At 37.4% G+C, this 20,588-nt stretch overlaps 3 protein-coding genes across 3 annotated transcripts; 1 reads left to right on the top strand and 2 right to left on the bottom strand.

Annotated features, from left to right (window-relative positions):
* Positions 1 to 1,438: 1,438 nt before the first annotated feature.
* sprn (shadow of prion protein) lies at positions 1,439 to 3,862 on the top strand. Its single transcript, XM_028468873.1, has 2 exons — positions 1,439 to 1,530; positions 3,222 to 3,862. The coding sequence occupies exon 2, from the start codon at positions 3,222 to 3,224 to the stop codon at positions 3,690 to 3,692; it is 471 nt and encodes a 156-aa protein (XP_028324674.1). The 5' UTR covers positions 1,439 to 1,530; the 3' UTR covers positions 3,693 to 3,862.
* A 1,985-nt stretch (positions 3,863 to 5,847) lies between these two features.
* On the bottom strand, positions 5,848 to 11,230 carry mtg1 (mitochondrial ribosome-associated GTPase 1). The gene is made up of 11 exons (XM_028468853.1): positions 11,006 to 11,230; positions 10,848 to 10,912; positions 9,051 to 9,155; positions 8,876 to 8,962; positions 8,727 to 8,783; positions 8,004 to 8,094; positions 7,875 to 7,936; positions 7,243 to 7,339; positions 7,034 to 7,115; positions 6,851 to 6,963; positions 5,848 to 6,077 (listed from the first exon to the last, which is right to left on the bottom strand). The coding sequence occupies exons 1-11, from the start codon at positions 11,106 to 11,108 to the stop codon at positions 5,980 to 5,982; spliced, it is 960 nt and encodes a 319-aa protein (XP_028324654.1). The 5' UTR covers positions 11,109 to 11,230; the 3' UTR covers positions 5,848 to 5,979.
* Positions 11,231 to 11,889: 659 nt separating this feature from the next.
* LOC114476850 (peroxisomal N(1)-acetyl-spermine/spermidine oxidase-like) lies at positions 11,890 to 19,913 on the bottom strand. Its single transcript, XM_028468831.1, has 10 exons — positions 19,688 to 19,913; positions 18,430 to 18,606; positions 16,880 to 17,010; positions 16,608 to 16,795; positions 15,214 to 15,395; positions 14,240 to 14,409; positions 14,077 to 14,162; positions 13,879 to 13,991; positions 12,811 to 12,965; positions 11,890 to 12,729 (listed from the first exon to the last, which is right to left on the bottom strand). The coding sequence occupies exons 1-10, from the start codon at positions 19,839 to 19,841 to the stop codon at positions 12,577 to 12,579; spliced, it is 1,509 nt and encodes a 502-aa protein (XP_028324632.1). The 5' UTR covers positions 19,842 to 19,913; the 3' UTR covers positions 11,890 to 12,576.
* Positions 19,914 to 20,588: the final 675 nt, after the last annotated feature.

Genomic DNA, 20,588 nt, shown 5'->3' with positions numbered 1-20,588 from the left:
GCACCCTCTGGTGGTCAGGGTGAGAAGAGAATGTGTCTAAATGGGAAGCGTGTTTTCTTTGCTGTGGACTTCAGCTGCGTTCGAATTCTCCTTTCTTTCTAAGATAAAAGAGTGTTCGAATTTTCTGAGGAAAATAGACTCGGCAGTCGCATTATTATGTCACCTAGTGGAAGTTCAACTGATTGTCAAAATAAACGTGATCCCCTTTTCCTACTACTCTCCTAACACATTTCCTTAGCCCCGTGACGTCATCCACGGGGTTATGGAAAAGTGGATATGAAAGGAGGAGGCCTCGGTATTCCTGAAAGTGGTTTAATATTCAAACTATGAGTATGTTCGGGGTCAAATGAGGGAAACTCTGAGTATTCCATTTCTGAAAGCGAGCTAAGTTATATTATGAGTATGTTGCCATGGTAATAAATGTTATTTTTTAATTGAAAAGGTTTTTTTTTCTTCATTGTTTTATTTTTTGATTGAATAATAAAGACACAAATGTACGACCCATAAATACAAAAAATAAAATAAAAAAGCAAACATTTTCAATGAAAAAAAGTGTCCAAATGCAATTACTTGGGTCATCATCCATCCATCCATCCATCATCCATCCATTTTCAGACCCGCTAATTCCCGTTTATTAGGGTCGCGGGGGTCTGCCGGTGCCAATCTCCTGGACAGGGCGCCAGTCCATTACAGGGCGATGGGTCATTATTATTATTATTATTATTATTATTATTATTATTATTATTATTATTATTATTATTATTATTATTATTATTATTATTATTATTGGTGGATTAGTGGTTAGCACGTCCGCCTCACAGCAAGAAGGTCCTGGGTTCAAGCCCTGGGGTGGACTTGGGTCCTTTCTGTGTGGAGTTTGCATGTTCTCCCCGTGCTGCGTGGGTTTTCTACGGGTACTCCGGCTTCCTCCTACAATCCAAAAACATGACTGTAAGGTTGATTGGAGTCTCTAAATTGCCCATAGGAGTGAATAAGAGAGTGAATGGTTGTCTGTGTCTGTGTTGCCCTGTGATGGACTGGCGCCCTGTCCAGGGTGTACCCCCGCCCAGCGCCCTATGAGAGCCGGAGATTGGCACCGGCAGACCCCCGCGACCCTGTTAAACGGGAATAAGCGGGTATGAAAATGGATGGATTATACATTCTGCAAATACACGGATAAATTTCCCTTCAGGGATTAAAGTAATTTTATAAATAAATAAATGTGTAGAGCCAATGGTAGCATATTTTCACATTTTATAAAACGTACTTCTTAATTAGAGTCCGATTCAGGGAATAATCCTACCAACGAGGTAGCTGTGATCCTATCAGGCCAAACTAATAATTACACAGAGTGGAAGGTCGATGGTACCATAATCTTTCAGCCATCGTCAGGCGCGTCGGTCGTCAGACGCGCCTGCGTGAGCGCGCTGCTCGTTCACGTAAACGCTGGCGTGAACGAGCCTCAGTCATCCCGACGGTCTCCTTTGTCGAGCCAAAAAAATATTTACCACTAAAACCACAAGACAAAAGGTAGGTGCATTAATTCCCTCTAACAATGGCGATAACCTGACTGTATCCACACTGACCGTGTCTGTACACGATGGAATGCAGCTTAAACTGAGCGTCACGATTAAAATCAGGGTAATTTATAGGAGGAGCCCAATATATGAGCGTAAGACATAAATGCTTAGCATCGATTGATGTGAGCTGCAATGAAACGGGTATTCATTCTATATAATTCATGTTGAACATAAACAACACATCGTTCATTCATTCATAAACAATGATGGCCTGTTTTCATCAGAAGAAAAACAAATCTTTCCAAAGAGGAATCTTGATTTTTGCTCTAAGAAATATAGGACCATTAGAATAAAATGAAAAAACACATGCATGCAGGAATTGTTAGACCACATACATACAGGACATACAAATAACCTAGATGCCAGTGGTGGCCTAAACCTTATGGAAGCAGGCTTGTTAAATGATTGGAAGGTTACTGGTTCAAATCCCCTATGGACCATCACTCTGGGACCTTGAGCAAGTCCCTCAAACCTAACTTGATCCAGGACTCTTAAAAAAGAGATTGTTAATCTTAACGAAACTGTTTTTTTGTTGTTGTTTTGTTTTTTTTAAAGGTTAAAATGAATGCACAGTTGTCTTCTGGGCTCCATCCTCCGTACCCAGAGATGATGTCTGGTACAAACGTGACCTAGCCATATATCACAGGGCAGTCTAGCTCCCCTCAGCTCGTTAGATGAAGTTTGGGGAAATTTATTGGCCAATAAGTTGCACTGTTCACATACAGTCCACAACATGACGATGTTAAAAGTACAAAAAAAAAAAAAAAAAAAAATCCATCCATTTTCAGACCCGCTTGTTCCTATTTTTCAGGGTCACAGAGCAAATAAGAAAAACAATAAAAATAAAATAAAATAACATAAAAATGCCATTGACGTGATTTCAAGCTTTATCAGAATAGACATATAGCAACAATTCACAGATGCTTATTAAAAAAAGAAAGTATCTATTCATACGGTTGCCGTACAGACAACAACCAGTAGCACACTGGTACGTTTACCAAAGTACACGTACGTAGCGTTTTAGGGTTAGGTTTAGGGTTATGGTCTTAGTTACGAGACCTAAACTGGCCAATGACTGACATTGTCACGTAACCTAAACTGGCCAATGAGGGGCGCTGCGTACAGATAGAATGTCGGTATATTGATACGGCAACCGTACAGATAGCTACTGCTGCCGGAATAAAAGATCTTCTTAGCAGTTCAGTGGAACATTTAGGCATCGCAGACACTCACTAAAATAACTTCTTTGTCCAATAAAAGTGCTATGAAGAGGGTGGCCTTCAAAGTCCAGCACAGTTTTCAGTTTTGTTCCAATCCTCCTTTCATATGTGACCGCGAGTGAGTCTGGGGTGCAGCCGATTGCTGAGTCAGCCTTTTTGATCAGTTTGTTGATCCTTGTTGACCCCCCAGCAAAGAACAGCATAAAACAAGCTCTGCAGTGACCTTGAGGTCATACGCACAATGTGCGAGTGTTCGAACCAAAGCAACAGACTTTCAGGGCCTACCAGAGACTATTATTGAAAAATACAGAAATAATCTTTTACATATAAAAATATGAATTCAGTCAGTGCTCCTGGTGCTTTTAAGTACATTTTGAGTTTGAGATGTTTAGTCTTTTCACCCTAATGTCATCCTGAGCAGATGTCAGGGATGAAGCAGTTGATGGCCACCTGCTGGACCCTCCTCCTGCTGTCAGCCTTCCTCCTGGAGCCCGTCCTGTGTAAAGGTGGTCGTGGAGGCTCTCGCGGCTCATCTCGAGGCTCATCTTCCCGCAGCTCCTCGTCAGGGACCGTCAGGGGAGGGGCCGGCTACGGTGGGCCACGTTCCCGGTTCAGAGCTGCAGGCCGGACGTCCCCAGTGAGGGTGGCAGGGGCTGCAGCTGCAGGGGCCGTGGTGGCATTAACAGCAGAGAAATGGTACGCCTCTGCATACAGACGCAGCAATGCTGCAGACAGCTCTGATGAGGAGGTGGATTATTATAACAGGACCAATTACTATGATGCTCTGATGTCAAGGTCAGCTCAAAACCACTGCTTTCTCTATCAAGTGATCTCTGTCGTTGTTGCAACTTTTTCTCCTAAATATGGACTCCTACTGGACACTGTACTGTAGTTGTTTAGAGCAGGGGTTCTCAACCTTGAGGTCAGGACCTCACTTGCGGTAGCTAGACACTGGGAGGGGGTGGCCATTTCCCTTCAATAAACTAAGATTTATTTATTTTTTTTAACAATTTGAACCAATTTTTTTGCTTATTTCTACCCTTTTTCTGCAACCACACCAAACTTGCCATATTTGCCTATAGGAAGTATGTGTTGCTTTAGAAAAGTGGGAGGTATAACTTTTTCATGAATGGTTTACATGGGAGCTTTAATTCCTCTTTAATTCAGAATAAAAGTTAAATCCTCTTTAAACTGATCTTGTAAACACTAGTTTCCTAATGCAAATTTAATTCTGAATTAGACACACACACACGTACACACATAAGGACGTCGCCTCGGCGCCTCCGTCCACCCTCTGCCCCGCTGCCCACAGAGTGATTGGCTCTGGTACGCCCACAGGTTACCGCTAACCGGCCAACTGTGTCACGTGACAAAGGCTCAATCCACAGTGATGATGTCATCAGTTCTACAATTTCATAAAATTGTCCACTCCTGGTGGACAGTTTAATGATAGAATGTATTAATGGCATTGCAGTACAAAACAAATCCACACCTTTGAACCAAGCAGGAGCCATGTTGAAAGTCTCAGGTCAATCTGAGCCTGATTTGCAGAGATATATGAGCAACACACACACAGACAGAGATTCTTTGCTTTATAGATACATTTTCATCACTTTTCCCTGCCATATTTTTGCCCCATTTAATGCATTTTTGCCACTTCTCCATCAAATTTCAATGCCTTCTCTTCATTTTCAAGACATTTTTGGCACTTGTAAACCCTTTCCCCACCTAATGTTGCATACGTTGACCAATTATTGTCACTTTTTTTTTTTTTACCTCTTTTCACCATATTTCATGCTTGTTTTTTTCTTTTTTGCCAATTTAACCACAATCATGATTTGTCATGCCCATTATTTGCCAGTTTAAACTAATTGTTCCAATGTTGACACTTTTTTTTTTTTTTAACCACTTTTTCTGTTTGTTTTTGGCCACTCTAATTTGCAGCTTTTAACTGTGGTTTTTAAAATCCCATTTCACCCCCTTTCCCACCATTTTTGGTCAGTTTTAACCCATTTTATTTCTGATTAAAATAATGATTTACATCTTTAAGATTACTATTTACTATGGTGCAAATAATAAAAAACTTCATGGATAACAGTGGATATTATTCAGATAAATAAATAAATGTGGTTATCAAAGATTTACATTGCAATGGACCATCATGTTGCTGACTTTATGGATGGGCCCCAAAAAGCTCTCCCCTATATTCCCCTTTATAGACCACTGTCTGCACATGACTGTTATCTAATGTTTGTTGTTCAACCACCTTTTTTTAGGGGTCGCAGGTTGAAAAGGTTGAGAACCACTGCTTTAGAGGAAATGTGTGATGAAAAAGCTACAGCTGTTAAAAATATATACTCAAACAAAAATGTACTGTATGTTTTTAAAACACAACTCTATATTCCAGCAAATGTGCTTTACCTGCTCTGTATTTACAGAGGTTACATTTCCTTTGACAGTGTTTTATATTTAATCGAGACGTGTGCCAAATTAAAAGCCAATCTTTTCCACGTGTATAGCCAAACATAATGAGAGAGAAAAGGAAACTATTTTTCTAACACATACACAAAATCTAAGTTTACTTGCACTTTTGCACTGACTAATGTTTCTGGAGTCATTCACTTTAAAGTTAAACAATAAGGTTGAACCATGTTAGCAAAAGCATTAGCACGCCACTCTACAGCTCACTTAAGAAGTTAAGGGACAAAGAAAAAAAAAAAATGTAATTTGTTTGTAAATGGTAAATGTCACTTTCCACGAATATTATGTGTTATGTACGATATGTGCTTTTTGTAACTGTTGAAATCCTGTTATTTCCTAGAGGATGACCTGACACAAACCAACAGCTGCTCTTACTGTCCTTTGTCCTCTTTACGAAACACTCAGGAACAACAGACTGTTCCACATCTCAAAGTGCACTCTGTTATATGATACAACACTTCTGTAAGTAATAAAAAAAAGGGGTTGTCATTGCTGTGTTCAAGAGACCGTTCACACCTGAACAAACTTGTGCGTCCTGTATTCAATAACCTGAAAACTTGAGTAAATAATATATTGAATTCATTTATTTACAAAAAGCGACTTTTTACATGATCGTGACGCAACATTTAGACAAGGACTCTCCTTCCTTGATCACAGAAAAAAAACAGACAACTAAAATATGTTAGACTTTGCTCAGGTCAATCCAGCATTACTTGTCCCAGCTCTCCTTTCCTGAAGGCTCGGATAAAATCATAAGCCGCAGCTGTGTAGTTTGGAATAGTGACAGTGATGTTACCTGAATAAGAGAGAAGATGCACATATTTAGAGTTTTTCATGATTAGAATCACATGCTAAAGCACAGAGAAACATCCAAGAAACTAATGTCGATGATATAATAATCAATCTTTGCAATCATCAAAACCCTAAATCTATAATTCAAGGATTTTAAAGGCTTTTAATAAAATGTATGGTTTATAGTGTAGTTTTTCTCTGCTTGCTTTTAGTTTCAATTGTTTATTGTGGAAACCAAAATTCTGGACCATACCAACTTCATGTGTTCCCTTTCAGAATAAAATCTGACCAAAGCGTGTCAATACCAAAGCTCACGTGCACACATACAAACAGAAAATGCTCAACACTGAGTAAGAAGAAGAAGAAGTGTGATTAAAATTCAGGATGTTTGTGAATGAGAGGAGTTAATGCAAGGTTTTTCAACCTTGGGGTCGTGACCCCATGTGGGTAATAATACAATTTAAAAACTTACTCAAAAAAAAGATTTATTTATTTTTTGTAAATAAGAATTATTTTTCAAGTTAAAACACCACACACAATCTCAAACAACTGCATTATATACTTTCACTTTGTCAAATATAAATAAAGTTCAAATAAAACGTAGTGTAAAAATGTCTAAGCTGGTGCATATTGTCACTTTGTGCACTAATACTGGCTACTCTGTATTTGGAACACAGTATAACAAACATGATGAAAAAAATGCATTTAGAGAAATTAAAGCCTCTGGGGTGACCAGAAATAGGTTGGAGTTAATGTATTTATGGGATGAATATTTACCTATTCCAGTTAGGGCTTTGACCCGTTGAGTCTTCCTAAGTTTCACAGCAATCTGTTTGAGAACGTTCTGGATGTCGTCACTGGGTTCTTTTAGATCATATTTTTCAACATAACTGCACACAAAGGAACACATTCAGCAGAAAATACACAAAACACATCCATGAATTTGAACAATTTAACTACCTGAAATTCCCCAGACGGTTTAAAGAAAAGAGTAAGTAGTCAGCGATAACATCTTCACCCACTAAGTGGTCCAGGATAGTTCCTGAAGACATCATAATGAAATACTATTTTTAATAATTACTACACACAATTAAAACACCACTCCACATCATTGTAAACCCTGTAGAACAATGTGTGTCATCAGAATTATGATGGTGCTTATTTCTCACCACATAATGCCAACTTCATGCCCGTTTCCACACTTTCAATCCTTGGAGGCAACACCCCAGGAGTGTCCAGTAGGTACATTATGGGCCGCTGACACACCTGGTGGAGAATAACATTTACACAAAAATATAATACATAACATGCACACAAATAAAGAAGTCAGTTTTGTAGAGGTCGACCAATATATGGACTTTTTTCAAGATTGTTGTGCATATGGTGACAAGTGTGAAGCTTAGGTATAATGGTGGTGGCTGTGAACAGAGGGAAGGAGTGAGTGGTTATATCTAAAACAGGTATTTAATTTAAACTGACTACTTGCACATTGTATATTGTTGTCATGCTTTACTGCTACTTACCCGTCCTGTACTTTTTGTTTTACTTGGTTGTGTACGAGTTTATTTAAAGTGTTAAGAGTTCTATTGATGTATTTAATTTAATTTATAATATATACATTTATATCATATGAGTGTTTCAATTGTCTTTCATAATCAATGTGCTTTAAAAAAAAGTATATCGGCCTCAAATATCAGCTTTAGATATCGGCCATCGGCTGAATTAAAAAAAAAAAAAAAATGCATCGGCTTTTGAAAATCCCATATCGGTCGACCTCTATAAATTAGTGCTCCACACACACCTGGATTCTCGTCAAAACTGCTTTGGTTATACCTGGTTCTCCTCCCACTCGAGATGCACGACCTAAAACATCAGAGGGTGCGACATTAAACCTGAGCAGCACACAAAGATTGCTGCTTATTCACGTTACCTTTCTTCAAGTGTGTTCTTCTCAGAGAGTTTATCAGAGAGGACTTCCCCACGTTGGGCACTCCGATCACCATCAGGCAGTAATTTGTGTTCTGAAAAAGGAAAAGTCGGTGCATTTGTACATTTTTGACACAACTTTAAAAGTTTGGTTTTCTTTTTTTTTTTCTCTCTCAAACTTAACCCAAAAATAAATAAATAATATAGAGCATTGTATTGAGAAGCTTGTTTCAGTATTTATTGCTTAAACTGATTGCTGTGGGTGTAAACATTATAATTTAGGACATTTGGAAAACTTGTTGTGCTGATTTCAAGGATGATTTCTGACTTTCAAATTTGTTTGGTTTTATTTAGTCTAGAGTCCAGCATGTGTACTAAAGGAAATGTGAAAACAATTGAACCAAAGCTTGATTGAGCTTAAATATCAATTCATAATTCAGTAATATATATATATATATATATGTATATATATAAATTTACTTTGATCTCCTAATATGTTTTGACTGCCAACTGTCAGTCTTCCTCAGAGGCCTCTACTGATAGCTCGTTTATGAAAGAGCTCCTAAGGACACATCAAATCAATCATCAGATGCCTCTGAGGAAGAATGACATTTGGCAGCCAAAACTAGTCAGGAGATCAAAGTAAATTTCCTGAAAAAAGTGGTCTGAATGAACGACACCTTAACATATTGAGCAGAAATATGAATTCCATGTGAAGCTATGTTACCTCCTCTCTGTTAAAGCGTGGTCCTCTCTCAATAATGTCGATCACCATTGGCATCAACTGCACAAACAAATATTTTACATACTTCAAACATTGAACTCATACAGTTTTAAACAGTAAAATGATCAGCAGCCACAGAAGGCAACTTTTACCTTTTTGACGTTGCTATCCGTCTGTTTTAAACAGTCGGTAAAAAGGATGTCCTTCACTCCACTCTTTTCCAAGGCCTTCAAAATATTCTGCCATATAAGAACAAATCTCTGCTAGTCATTCTAAAATGTTGAAAAAACATGTGACTCCATAAAATCAACCTCAGGGAGTTCATACCCGCTTTTTGGACAGATCGGCGAGGTCCATCTTGTTAAGAATGAGCAGATGTGGTTTGACATTCAGTGTGTCTTGAAACACAGGGTTTCTCCCAGAAAGGGGGATGTGCTTAGTGTTAAAGAACATATATAACCAGAAATGCATCCAACGTATACTTATACACACTATGGCAAAGAAATGCTGCCTCATAAACGATAAGTTTCCACAATAAGTCAACATTTTGAAAAGAGTTTGAAGGATCAACAAGCTTTTAAATTAATTGACAAAGTTAGAATGCCTCAAAATAAAACGTATCTGAATCATATAGAATAATAAAAGTGATAATGACTGTCAAAATAGACTTGAACAGTGTTTCCTAAACACAGAGAGGGGAAAATCAACAAATAAAAGCATAAAAATATGAAGATTTTTGGATATAAATTATAATCCTAATGATAATAGTGATTAGAACACAAACTAAAAATGCAAAGGTATATATAAATTCACATAGGAGAAAATAAATACTGTTTCATTCCACTTATTTACAAAGTTAGACTCTTTGGAATGTGTGTTATCATTCATTCATTGCATCATTATGCTTTATAGTTGTTGTTTTTTCCATAATACTCTCAGCAAAACATTGTAGACAAAGTGGCTACTTGAGCCCATAAAAGCTTGAGAACTCCCGGACTAGAAGTACGTTATTGTAGAATCTGTGTGTCAAACTCTAGGCCCGGGGACCAAATCCGGCCCATTGGAGCATCCAATTCAGCCCCGCAATAGAAAATTAAAATGACAGAGAAAACATGAATCATTGTGTAAATGAAACTCAACAATATTTGCAAGGGCTCGCACACATTTTTCCTGGTGCTAATATCGCATGATTACAGTCATTTTTAATGTTAAACAGATGAAAAACCTCAAAATTCTTTCATTTTCCTCAAATTATTACATAATATTTTATTTTAAATCTAGGAAATTTAAAGTAAAGATCATGTTGGCACTGATATCTATCACTTATTGCTTGGATAGTGTCAGTTTCTTAGATTTTTTTGTAGAAAGTGTCTATTTGTACGGTTGCCGTACGGACAACCCCCGGTCCTATTGGTATGGTTACCAAAGTGTACATACAGCATCTTAGGGTTAGGTTAGGTTATAATCCAATATCGCAACAATTTTTAGGGTTAGGTTTAGTCTTAGTCATGTGACCTAAACTGGCCAAATCGGGGCGCTGCGTATGGATAAAATGTCGGTATATTACGTACGGACAGCCACTGCCCATTTTGTATTTTATAATGTAAGTGGTCTAAGGCGCCGTACTCAAGAGTTCTTCCTTCCGCTGCCGTGGGTTTAAATCCCGCTTTTGTCATATATGTTTTTCATTTTAACATACTTAACACGGAAAATTTCACCTTTAAAAATACATATAGGAAAACAAAAATTACATTTTAGCGTATTTCGTGGGTTAGGGATAGGATTAGTGCTAAAATAAAAGAATTAGCAGGGTAGCTAACAATAAATATGAGCTAAAATAAAACTGACGGAACTTTAAGTCACGTGGTGCACCTATTACGTCACCTAAACTGCCTTAAATGAGGAGCACTGGTATGAATAGACTGACAGTCAATTCATACGTTTCCGTATCGATAGCCACAGCCTTTATGTATATACGTAGAAGTTTTAGGTAGGGAACAATCATTTAAACATTTCTCGTTTTCTCGCATAAAATCTGTGGCCCACTTAAAATCAGACTGGTCTGTATTTGGCCCCTGAACGGAAATGATTTGGACACCCCTGCTGTAGTAGAATGAAGGATATTCTAGCATCGTGGATCTCTATGATGCAGTCCACATTCTTCAGGTTAGCCCTCATCTGCTTGAGTCCTGCCAACATAGGAACCAGGCTGTGTTCACACAGGGCTTCATTCCGTTGACTTTACTGCATTTATGACATAAAACGTGCGTTCCGTGTGTCACCTTTAGCCATGTGTCCGGGGAACCAGTGCGCCACGTCCCGGCCCCCGAAGTCAAACGCGGACCTAAAGCGGTCCACATGACGGAGAGCCTGGTAAAGCTTCATTAGCACAGCTCATATAAATCTAAAATGCAACTAAACTAAACACAGACTAAACCATGGAGCATAAAACAGACTTTTGTTTACATGTCGACTACAGACACTTCTTTTAGTTTCTACTGAGCGATCTGAAGGTCGTATTACTGCCCCCTGCAGGACGGAGTCTGCACTGCACAACTACACAATAAGGACAGGGGGAATAAATGAGAACATTTTAGTTTATATATATATGTTTTTTTTTTTGTTTTGTTTATTTGACAGGGACAATGTACATTCATAAACATTACAGTACATGTTCCAGAGTTAGCCTCATGTGGCTATTTCTTTATATCTACTGTCCCTGGACTGCTATTAAGTCACCCTAAAAACTAAATATATCCACATTAGTACAATAATAATGCTCACATTCTAAAACAGCACAACAAAAATTCATAAAATTGTATAATTCACCTCACAAAAAATTATAATTCAGTTTCAATAAATAGTTCAATACACATTTTAAATATAAAATAAAATGCAAGATAATCTATGACAATGATTCATACTATATTACAATATATTTTTTTAATACAACCAATATCATGAAAAAAAAGAATATATAAGAAGAAAAAACACCTGTTTGTATAGAATGAAGGACTATGAATAAAAAAAAGAAGAGGACAGAAATGAAGACACTGACATGTATAATCAGAAGAGGGAGAGAGAGAAAGAGCGAGAGGAGAAATGGAGGTAGAGAGCAGTGGCTCACAACACTCATGGTTGATGTTGGTAATAACACAAGAATCAGTTTTATGAAAAATAAAAACATTTATTTCTTCTTACATTTGGTGAAGGCTTTTGTCTGAGAAACACTGAGCATTTTTTTTGTCAGACAGAACACATCAAGACTTCATTTAAAAAAATTAAAAACTGAATCATAAAAGTAGATTTACAAAGAAAGGTTAATATTTCTTATCCACATTTTTCAGTTTTGTTTTAAAAAAAATTAAAGACCTCATCATTAGGAAGGCAATGACATTTTATCTGAAGCTATTTATAAAATGTTCATGATTTTACTTAATATTGCATATAATCTCACCCATTATAGTATTTCAGATGTATGTGCAAGCAGAGGATGACAATTCATTTTCACACAAACCATCATCATTTGGCAGTGGGTTTTGTAACGGTGATTTAAATAAACCTGTGATTACTGGGAGGGATTAAATAAACGTTGTTATACACTAAACTGCAGCTAGCACAAAATAAACTTAATCAGGTTTACTGGGCATTGTGCTTTTTTTTTATACATAAAAACTACAATCTACAATGAATTGTAAGATTGAAACAGTTCCCTTACTCAACCCAGATACCATAATTTGTAAAAAAAAAAAAAAAAAAAATGCACACAAAAATATTCATATAATCAAGTTTAATAATTATGATTAAAAATCTCTATTTTTTATTTATTTTTTGCTAAAGCAGCATCGCGACATTAAAGTTTGGACTTGGGAAGCTCTGATGGAGAGATGGTGGAGTAGTGAGATATGAGTCTGTCAGCCTCTCTCCACCCTGTGAGCAGCGCTCCATGGGCAGTGGAAAAGTAGCATGGATGAGTCGCTTCACCAGCAAACAACACCTGCAGAGGCTGAAAAGGGTCAGGACTTTAACTCTATGTCATCCAAAGGCTGGGAACTTATTTGGTTTTGTTTTATCAACATGCAGTTACTTTTGAGTGGCTTCCCTCCAGAGGCAGAGGCTCCTTCATGTTGTCCAGGTCCTGCTCTGAGCAGCCTTTCCCTGGATAGCTGTAGGATCCACACGTCCAGGGGTCGTGAAACCACTGGGAGCGCACGATTCTTCTTGGGGAGATCATGGGTTTTCCTAAATGTACACGATCATTCACAGGGTGAATATAAATCAGTCATATTTCCACTTTAGATATTCTAATTTAGAGACAACGCTCAATTATAGAATAAGAAGGAATGAACAATAGAATTTACAGCAAATAAAACTAGATCAGCTAATTTTATTACAGATTTAATGATGACAAAGAAAGCATAGGTGTGCTTGATGAATTACCAAAAAATAAAATATGTGCACCTGTATAAAAAACACAGTGGTGTAAAGAGTATTGATATATCCTACTCAAGAAGAAGTACTGTTACTTGATTGAAATTGTACTCAAGTACAAGTAAGTCATATATAAAATACTCAAGTATAAGTAAAAAGTAGCTCAATTAAATAATACTCAAAGTAAAAGTTACTTACGTTTATTTTTGGTTATAAATCTTGCCACGTTTCTCTCGCATACAGTAACCATCACATGTATATACTTTAAAAGAAATATAAGAAATCTTGCACAATTGGAACTTAATTTATTTTCCACAAAGGCATCTGTATAAAATAAAAGATTTGTAAAATAAATATTTCTGCTGGGTTTTTCTCTTGTTGTTAAAGCAACCATTGGCTTAACACTCCGACATTGTTCAGAAATATAGACTAATGGAACACTGTTGCCTAGCAACAGCTAACATGAATCAACAAAAGTGCTTGATATCCTGACCAAAATGGCGACTCTCCATAATTTATGCTCGAAGGTATAAAATCTTTCCAAAAAGTACTTTTAATGTGTTTTTTTTTTATTTTTATAAAACAGGTGCACATACATTGTTAATTAAACACATTTTTGTTGTATAATTTTTTACTACAGGTACTCTTTAATACAGTTGAAAACCATGTTTATATTATCCCAAAACATGGTGTCCCACGCTGCTTGTAAACTACTGAAACTTACCTGTAAACCTGCGAATAAGCTGTGTAATGGCACGCATAACCTCGAGTTCAGATAGCGTCTCCATATACTCTGACTCATGTCCCGCAATCCAGCCACACAGAACATGACCATATCTGAAGGTTAAACAATAAATAGAACCACAATCACTTTAAAATACACAATAAAGCAGCTGACAAACATCAACACTTCAGTGCTGACCTTTCAGTGGGTTTGAGAACAGTGAAACCAAACAGCTTCCTAATCCAGGAAGCCTGGAGATCTGGCACCTGATCCACCATAGCATCCTAGTTCAAAATATATATTACATTTAAACATTTTAGTCCATTAGCAAACAACTGCACATTTATTAAAACATGCTAACCTCATCTTCCCAGATGAAATAAATGACTTCACAGTCAGCATCCCACCACGGCTCGTCAAACTCCACAAATATCTTGTTGTTCGTCCCAAATCCCAGTCTCTGGATGGTGTGCAGCTTGTGTAAAGGCAGAGGAGGATGAAACAGGGTGGAATGATGCTTCTTTAGATAACCTGAAGAAGAAAAGGCACATGAATGTCATCATCTGAAATGGACACGGGCAAAAGACGGCCCGTGGGCCACATGCGGCTCTTAGTCTAATTTAGTGCGGCATCCATAATAAACACACACACACTGACTCAAAAAAAGAGAAACATACCAAACAACAATGAGAATACACAGAACGACAACATTATTTCAGCATGAAGCTACAACAAAAACACACAAACCTTTGTGTGTTTTGGCAGAAAAATATACAAAATGACAACAAAAACACACCAATGAGAGCAGAAATACAACACAACTACTCACACACAAAACAACAGCACCAAATGCATAAAAAATACACCAAAAAACAGATAAATACACAAAACAACAAAAACACACAGAATGACAAAAAAACATCAAATAATTTCAACAACAAAAACACAAACTTTTGTTTGTTTTGACAGAAAAATATACAAAACGTCAACAAAAACACACAAAATGACATCAAAATATAATCAACAAATAAACTCCAACACACGAAAGAACAACAAAGACGCATCAAACAACAAAAACAAACCAAATGATGGAAAAAAAGACACAAAACAACAACAAAAACACACAGAATAACAAAAAATACACAAAAATAAATAAAAATAAAAAACACATAAAGCTACAACAAAAACACACAATCCTTTGTTCTTTCCAGTGCTAATTTTCAATTTGGTCATTATCCTAAATGCTGACATGAATTTGGATTCTGTGGCCCTCAGATCAGACATTAGTAGTGTTTAAAGAAAAAAATCTGCTTGGTTGTGTGCGTCTGACCTTACCGAGGGGTACAGTGACAATAACGTGATCAGTGGTGATTGTTTCCCCATCGTTACACTCCACGGTCACAGGGGTTTCTCTGTTGTCTGTGTTGCTCCAGTGGACACAGCGCACAGGCTGATTGTAGCTCACTAATCCCTCAGGCAGCTCTGACATCAACTTTTTAATCAGGCCTTCATAGCCCCTGCACAGTGCACAAAAAATTAAAACAGACAAAAAGTAAGACACATTTAAAATTTATTGTATTGTTAATTAATTTCGGGCCTATACTACAAAGCTAGATAATTATATTCTAGATTTATCTCCGTTAGCGGGCTTCACCTAACCAAACATTTTCTGTCAGACAGAAGCTGTCCTACGAATCTAGATTACAACTCACTAAATTAAGCGAGTTGATTTCAGCCTGGTCACGTGCGCGCTCTTGTGACAGAGGAGGACATTACAGCAGGAAGGGGTGAATGCAGGAATTGGTGTTAATACTTAAATTAGTGAGATTATAAATGGAGAATAAACAGACACTCAGTTTCACTTTATCTTTTACCTTGTCTGTGGCTTTGATGCTGGTTTCATGCAAATCAGCCAACATCATAAGGTGGAATATATTTATATTTCATATTATCTTACAGGACTGAGGCTCGTTGCTTTCCCCAGAATACATGAATGAATTATATTGTTGGTCTGAAAGCGCCCGATGCACGCAGGCTTTATCAGCTGACTTATTTTACTTTATCGGATAAAAATCTCTATATTTCCTACAAGATGTCATTGGTAAATGAAAGGATTGCATCGATGAAAATATTCTCTCTCCTGTCAGCTGTCAGATCAGATCCACAAAGAGATCCTATTTTTATTGGACAGGTCATTATCCAAGTGACCTGATTGGTCAGGAGGCGGGACTTTAGATTCTAGCCAGAACAAAACCGGATCCCGGCCAGGTTAGTCATTCAGCCTAAGTTACCATGGTGATTTAGCTCCTTAAGACGTTAGCCAGCTTTGTAGTCCAGCACACACTGATTAAATCCCAGAAGTTAGCAGGTAAAGTAGTAATGTTGCTTCATATTTTACGCCCTTAAAGTAAATGGTAAATGGACTGATTTATATTGACACTGAAGCAGTCTCAAAGCGCTTTACATATCAGCTCATTCACCCAATCACTCTCACATTCACACACCAGTGGGACAGAACTGCCATGCAAGGCGCTAGTCGACCACTGGGAGCAATTTAGGGTTCAGTGTCTTGCCCAAGGACACTTTGACACATAGTCAGGTACTGGGATCGAACCCCCAACCTCTCAATCAGAAGACGACCCTCTACCACCTGTGCCACGGTCGCCCAAGTAGGTGTGCCTCTCAGTCTGTGGAAAACGTTGACAATATGACAGAACAGGCTCACTCACCCAGGGAACGTACAGTCCAATCCAGGAAGGGTTTTGTATAGGCCGAAAGCTCCCAGGCCCACCTCATCCATACTGTGTGACCCATTAACACAGCACTCCACCTTCAGCAGGTTACTGATAACACACAGTCTCAGAGATCTGCTTTGGCCATCCACATCCTTCCATTTCTCTGCAGCGTGTTTTAGCATCTATGCAACAAATCAAACAATTACAGTATTTTCTTTAGGTCAGATGTTTTTTAGCCCCTCGTGTCATCAATGGGAGTTACAAACCTGTGACCGTATGAAATCACCCACACTGGCCTGGGGCTCTCCTCCTTTACTTTGAAATTCTGAACTTTCAGTCAGCAGCTCGAAAAACATCTGCTGAGCAGGAGAAACATCTTCAACGTCAAGCTTTCGTCCTGCAACGGTTATATAAGAAATAAGGAAAGGTCAGAATATTTGGCAAGGCTTCTCCTGAAAGGAAATTTATATTATGAATTCAAATCAAATTTGTTTAACCCTCGGGGTCCAAACGCGTACCTTCTGCTTATTCAGTCTTCTAAATTGTCAAAAACTCATTCGGTTTAAATATTATTGTAAGAACCATGGCCAGGAGTTTTCTCTTAATATCACGTTCATATTTCTATGATCACTTTTATTGATATAAAATGTACCAACATTTTTTGTTTTCGGGACCAATTTGGTCCCATTGACTCCTATTATAAGCACATATTTTGGATAGACCGTTATCCTGACATATAACAGGTTTTTTTTTCTTTAAATACCTAAATCTAAGCCTCTTCCTTCAAAATACAAAATGCACCTTATCTGTTAGGGAAAAAATGCTTAATTTGTGTTTTTGTCATTGAAAAAAAAAATGTTTTTATTACAAAAAGGGCAAAAAATAAATAAAATGTATGACAATATAATGGAAAAACTTTATATTTATGGTTAAGTCTGAAGTTGTTGAAAAAATCTGATGTGAAAAAAGTGGAAAAAAATATTTATATATGACATTTTGAAGACACTTTTATGAAGGGTACCGTTTTGGTCCCTAAGCTCAAAGAGTGTAGGGTTTTTCAATAAATGTTCATAGCTCTAAAAGTAATAATGGCTCCAAATCAATGTTCCTATCAATTATTGATCTACTCAGGGCTGTAATAATTTCATATCAAATATTCCACTTTACACCTTTTTTTGTGGTTATCTTATTGAAAAAAAAAATGGTGTTTTTATGACAGAAAGGGCATCAAAACATGGGAAAAATATAGAAATAAAATAAAAAAACTTTATATTCATGGTTAAGTCTGAAGTTGTTGTAAAGATCTGATGTGAAAAAAAATATGTACAATATTTTTGCAACAGTCTTATGAGGGATATTGTTTAGGTACCTAAGCTCCAAGAGTGTAGTTTTTTTTCCAAAGGTACCCCGAGGGTTAATATGATCGATAACCACACAAATTGTACAAACAGTCAGACAGTAATGATTCTGAACTTGTGTATGGTAGCAGATGGACTGATTCAGTGCAGTTTCCTCCAACAGTCCAAACACTTGAGGTGAGTTTGTACTTAAAATGAAGTGGAAGTGCAAATGAAGCTTCCCTTTGTGGGACGAACATGTTCAGTGTGAACTCTGCTATGACTGCAGTAATACATGACCCATCAATTCATCCTCTACAGCTGATTATCATTTAAATGTTTAAGGTTAACACAGATGGACTGACAGTATCCTAATGTCACAGGATTAATGTTTTCCGTAATCTTCTACAAACACGTTTCTAGTTTCTGCATCTTAACGTGTGCATGTTTGAGCAGAAGTCGATAAAACAGGGGTTCACCTGAGCTACTGAAGACATTGGGAACCCATGGGGGATGCCCTCCGATGTCCACCGCCTGGTTCTCGGGGGTGAGCGACTCTGGATCCAGGAGCCCATACTGCCTGGCCAGACAGAACACTGGGTTCTGCTCTGAGGGGCCGTGGATCCAGTTTGCTCCGATCTCAACAATGTCATCACCTGCAGATTGTTGGACTCCGTTACAGGATTTTTCATTTCATTGCAGGTTTTTTTTTTTTTGAAAATTCATTTCATAAGCAACAGTAACAACAACAACAACAACAACAACAAAAGAACTAAACAAGCAGGACGGTTTGTATCCTAAAGTACATGCTGCAAATAGTGATATATTGCTAAAAAAAAAAAAGAAAAAAGGAAACTAAAATGCTTGATGATAGAACAGAGGAAATACAGGAGTTAAAGTCAACCTGTACAAAAAGGACGTTACATGGGCAAAATGATTATATAAAGACACAAGTAAAATAATATAACTGTGTTGATCTCTATACATCAGTACACATTTCAGTTCATATACAGTATTATTCACCAATAACAAGTTTGAGAAAATAGAGGAATCATTCTTGGAGGTAATGTAAAAAGGGGACCAGGTTTTCTTAAATGATGGGGAATTGTATGATAATACATAATGATTCCCCCTGGGTATTGTTCTTTATGGAGGCCGTTAGTTTTTCAAGATTTAAGTGGTCTGTGAATAAGCCTAACCAGTGGTATATAGATATTTTTGTTTGATCTTTCCAGTTTAAAAGTATAACTTTTTTTTCCCCAATGGCTAATGATATTAGCATGCATGGTATGCAGGGAATGGGAATGGTTATCGATGAAACATCTCCAAGTATTGCAATAATTTAATTGCAGGTTAATCGCTACATGTTTATGATGGGGAAACAATCCTTTGCTTTATGAAATCACTATCACATGTTTTCTCTTCATGCAAAGTATGTGCACTTTGTCCCTTTGCAACATGCAGAGAACAAAGGAACAAATATATGATTCATAAACTATGGATAAAAACTATCAGAAAATCAGCTAAAATGTTAAAATACATGACGTACATTTTCACCATACATCACCAATATGTATATATTACAATATTTACAGACCACATCTGGATCTTAAAAGTCAATAATTCGCTGTAAAGAAAGAAAGGTTTGTTGACATGACAACCATACTGTTATTTTCTGAGTAATGTATTTCTAGTCTGTGTGAAACTGTTAGAAAACAGCTGCTGTGACGTCATTACCCAGTTTGCCTGTTTTGATCCGTCCTCCGCTCCGTGAAGTCGCTTCCAAGATCCGGACGTGATGAAACCCGGCTTTAAGGAGCCTGTGTGCGGCTGCTAGTCCTGCTATTCCACAGCCAACGATAACTACCCGAGTGTTTACTGTCCGGGACATGTTTGCTGGATCACAGCAGGTACAGCAAGCCCTGGTACAATACACGGGGACAGGACTTCCGCTTTGGTGCCGCTTGATACGCCAAGAAAAAGTTAGTTTCCTGCGATAATTTCAAAATAAAATTCTTCCTGGAAAAGATAATAATTACACTCACGGTCAAAAGAAACGCATTAAGTTTCAAAAACGATTATTTGTGACTTGAGATAGTATTGTGTATAGGTCTATAGCAATTGTAAAATACAAGAACATGAAGTTTGCATGATGTCACGCACATTATTACAACAATATATAATGCACTTCCACATGATGCTCGACACGCGTGTGCCTTATCTGGAGGAACAAAATGTTGTTGTCATGCTTTGACTATCTTATTTGTCGGATCTTAATCCAATAGAACATTTGTGGACATCGTGAAGCAGTACATGGGTGTTTGCACATGTTCTAGACCAGTGTTTAAATGACCAAACTTTTCACAGTTCCGTACCCCTTCAGCCATGACACCTGTAGCCATGTTCCCCCTACCGCTGCACATTTAGAAAACATAATCATGTAATGCAGTGTTTTTCCCAATCTTGTAGTCGTGACCCCATGTGGGGTCGCCTGGAATTCAAAAGAGGTCCCCTAAAATGGCTAGTAATTTATAATGATAAAAAAAAAATAAAAAATGACCGATTAAAAATGTATTTTAAAAATGTTTTAATTATTATTATTATTATTTTTAATTATAAAACTACATACAAAACAATG

The sequence above is a fragment of the Gouania willdenowi genome, chromosome 15 (genome assembly GCF_900634775.1).
Source record: "Gouania willdenowi chromosome 15, fGouWil2.1, whole genome shotgun sequence".
NCBI lineage: Eukaryota > Metazoa > Chordata > Actinopteri > Blenniiformes > Gobiesocidae > Gouania > Gouania willdenowi.
This window is presented reverse-complemented; position numbering and strand designations above follow the sequence as displayed.

Bases quoted from the DNA above. Each gene is read 5' to 3' on its own strand.
- sprn (XM_028468873.1), top strand. From the start codon at position 3,222: ATGTCAGGGATGAAGCAGTTGATGGCCACCTGCTGGACCCTCCTCCTG.
- mtg1 (XM_028468853.1), bottom strand. From the start codon at position 11,108: ATGAAGCTTTACCAGGCTCTCCGTCATGTGGACCGCTTTAGGTCCGCG. The intron at 9,156-10,847 runs ATATCCTTCATT...AACACTAAGCAC, and splicing joins TAGAGATCCACGATGCTAGA to ATCCCCCTTTCTGGGAGAAA. The intron at 7,116-7,242 runs GTGAGAAATAAG...TGATGTCTTCAG, and splicing joins CATGAAGTTGGCATTATGTG to GAACTATCCTGGACCACTTA.
- LOC114476850 (XM_028468831.1), bottom strand. From the start codon at position 19,841: ATGTCCCGGACAGTAAACACTCGGGTAGTTATCGTTGGCTGTGGAATA. The intron at 18,607-19,687 runs GTAATGACGTCA...AACAATCTGCAG, and splicing joins GATCAAAACAGGCAAACTGG to GTGATGACATTGTTGAGATC. The intron at 14,163-14,239 runs GTTAGCATGTTT...ATTTTGAACTAG, and splicing joins ATTTCATCTGGGAAGATGAG to GATGCTATGGTGGATCAGGT.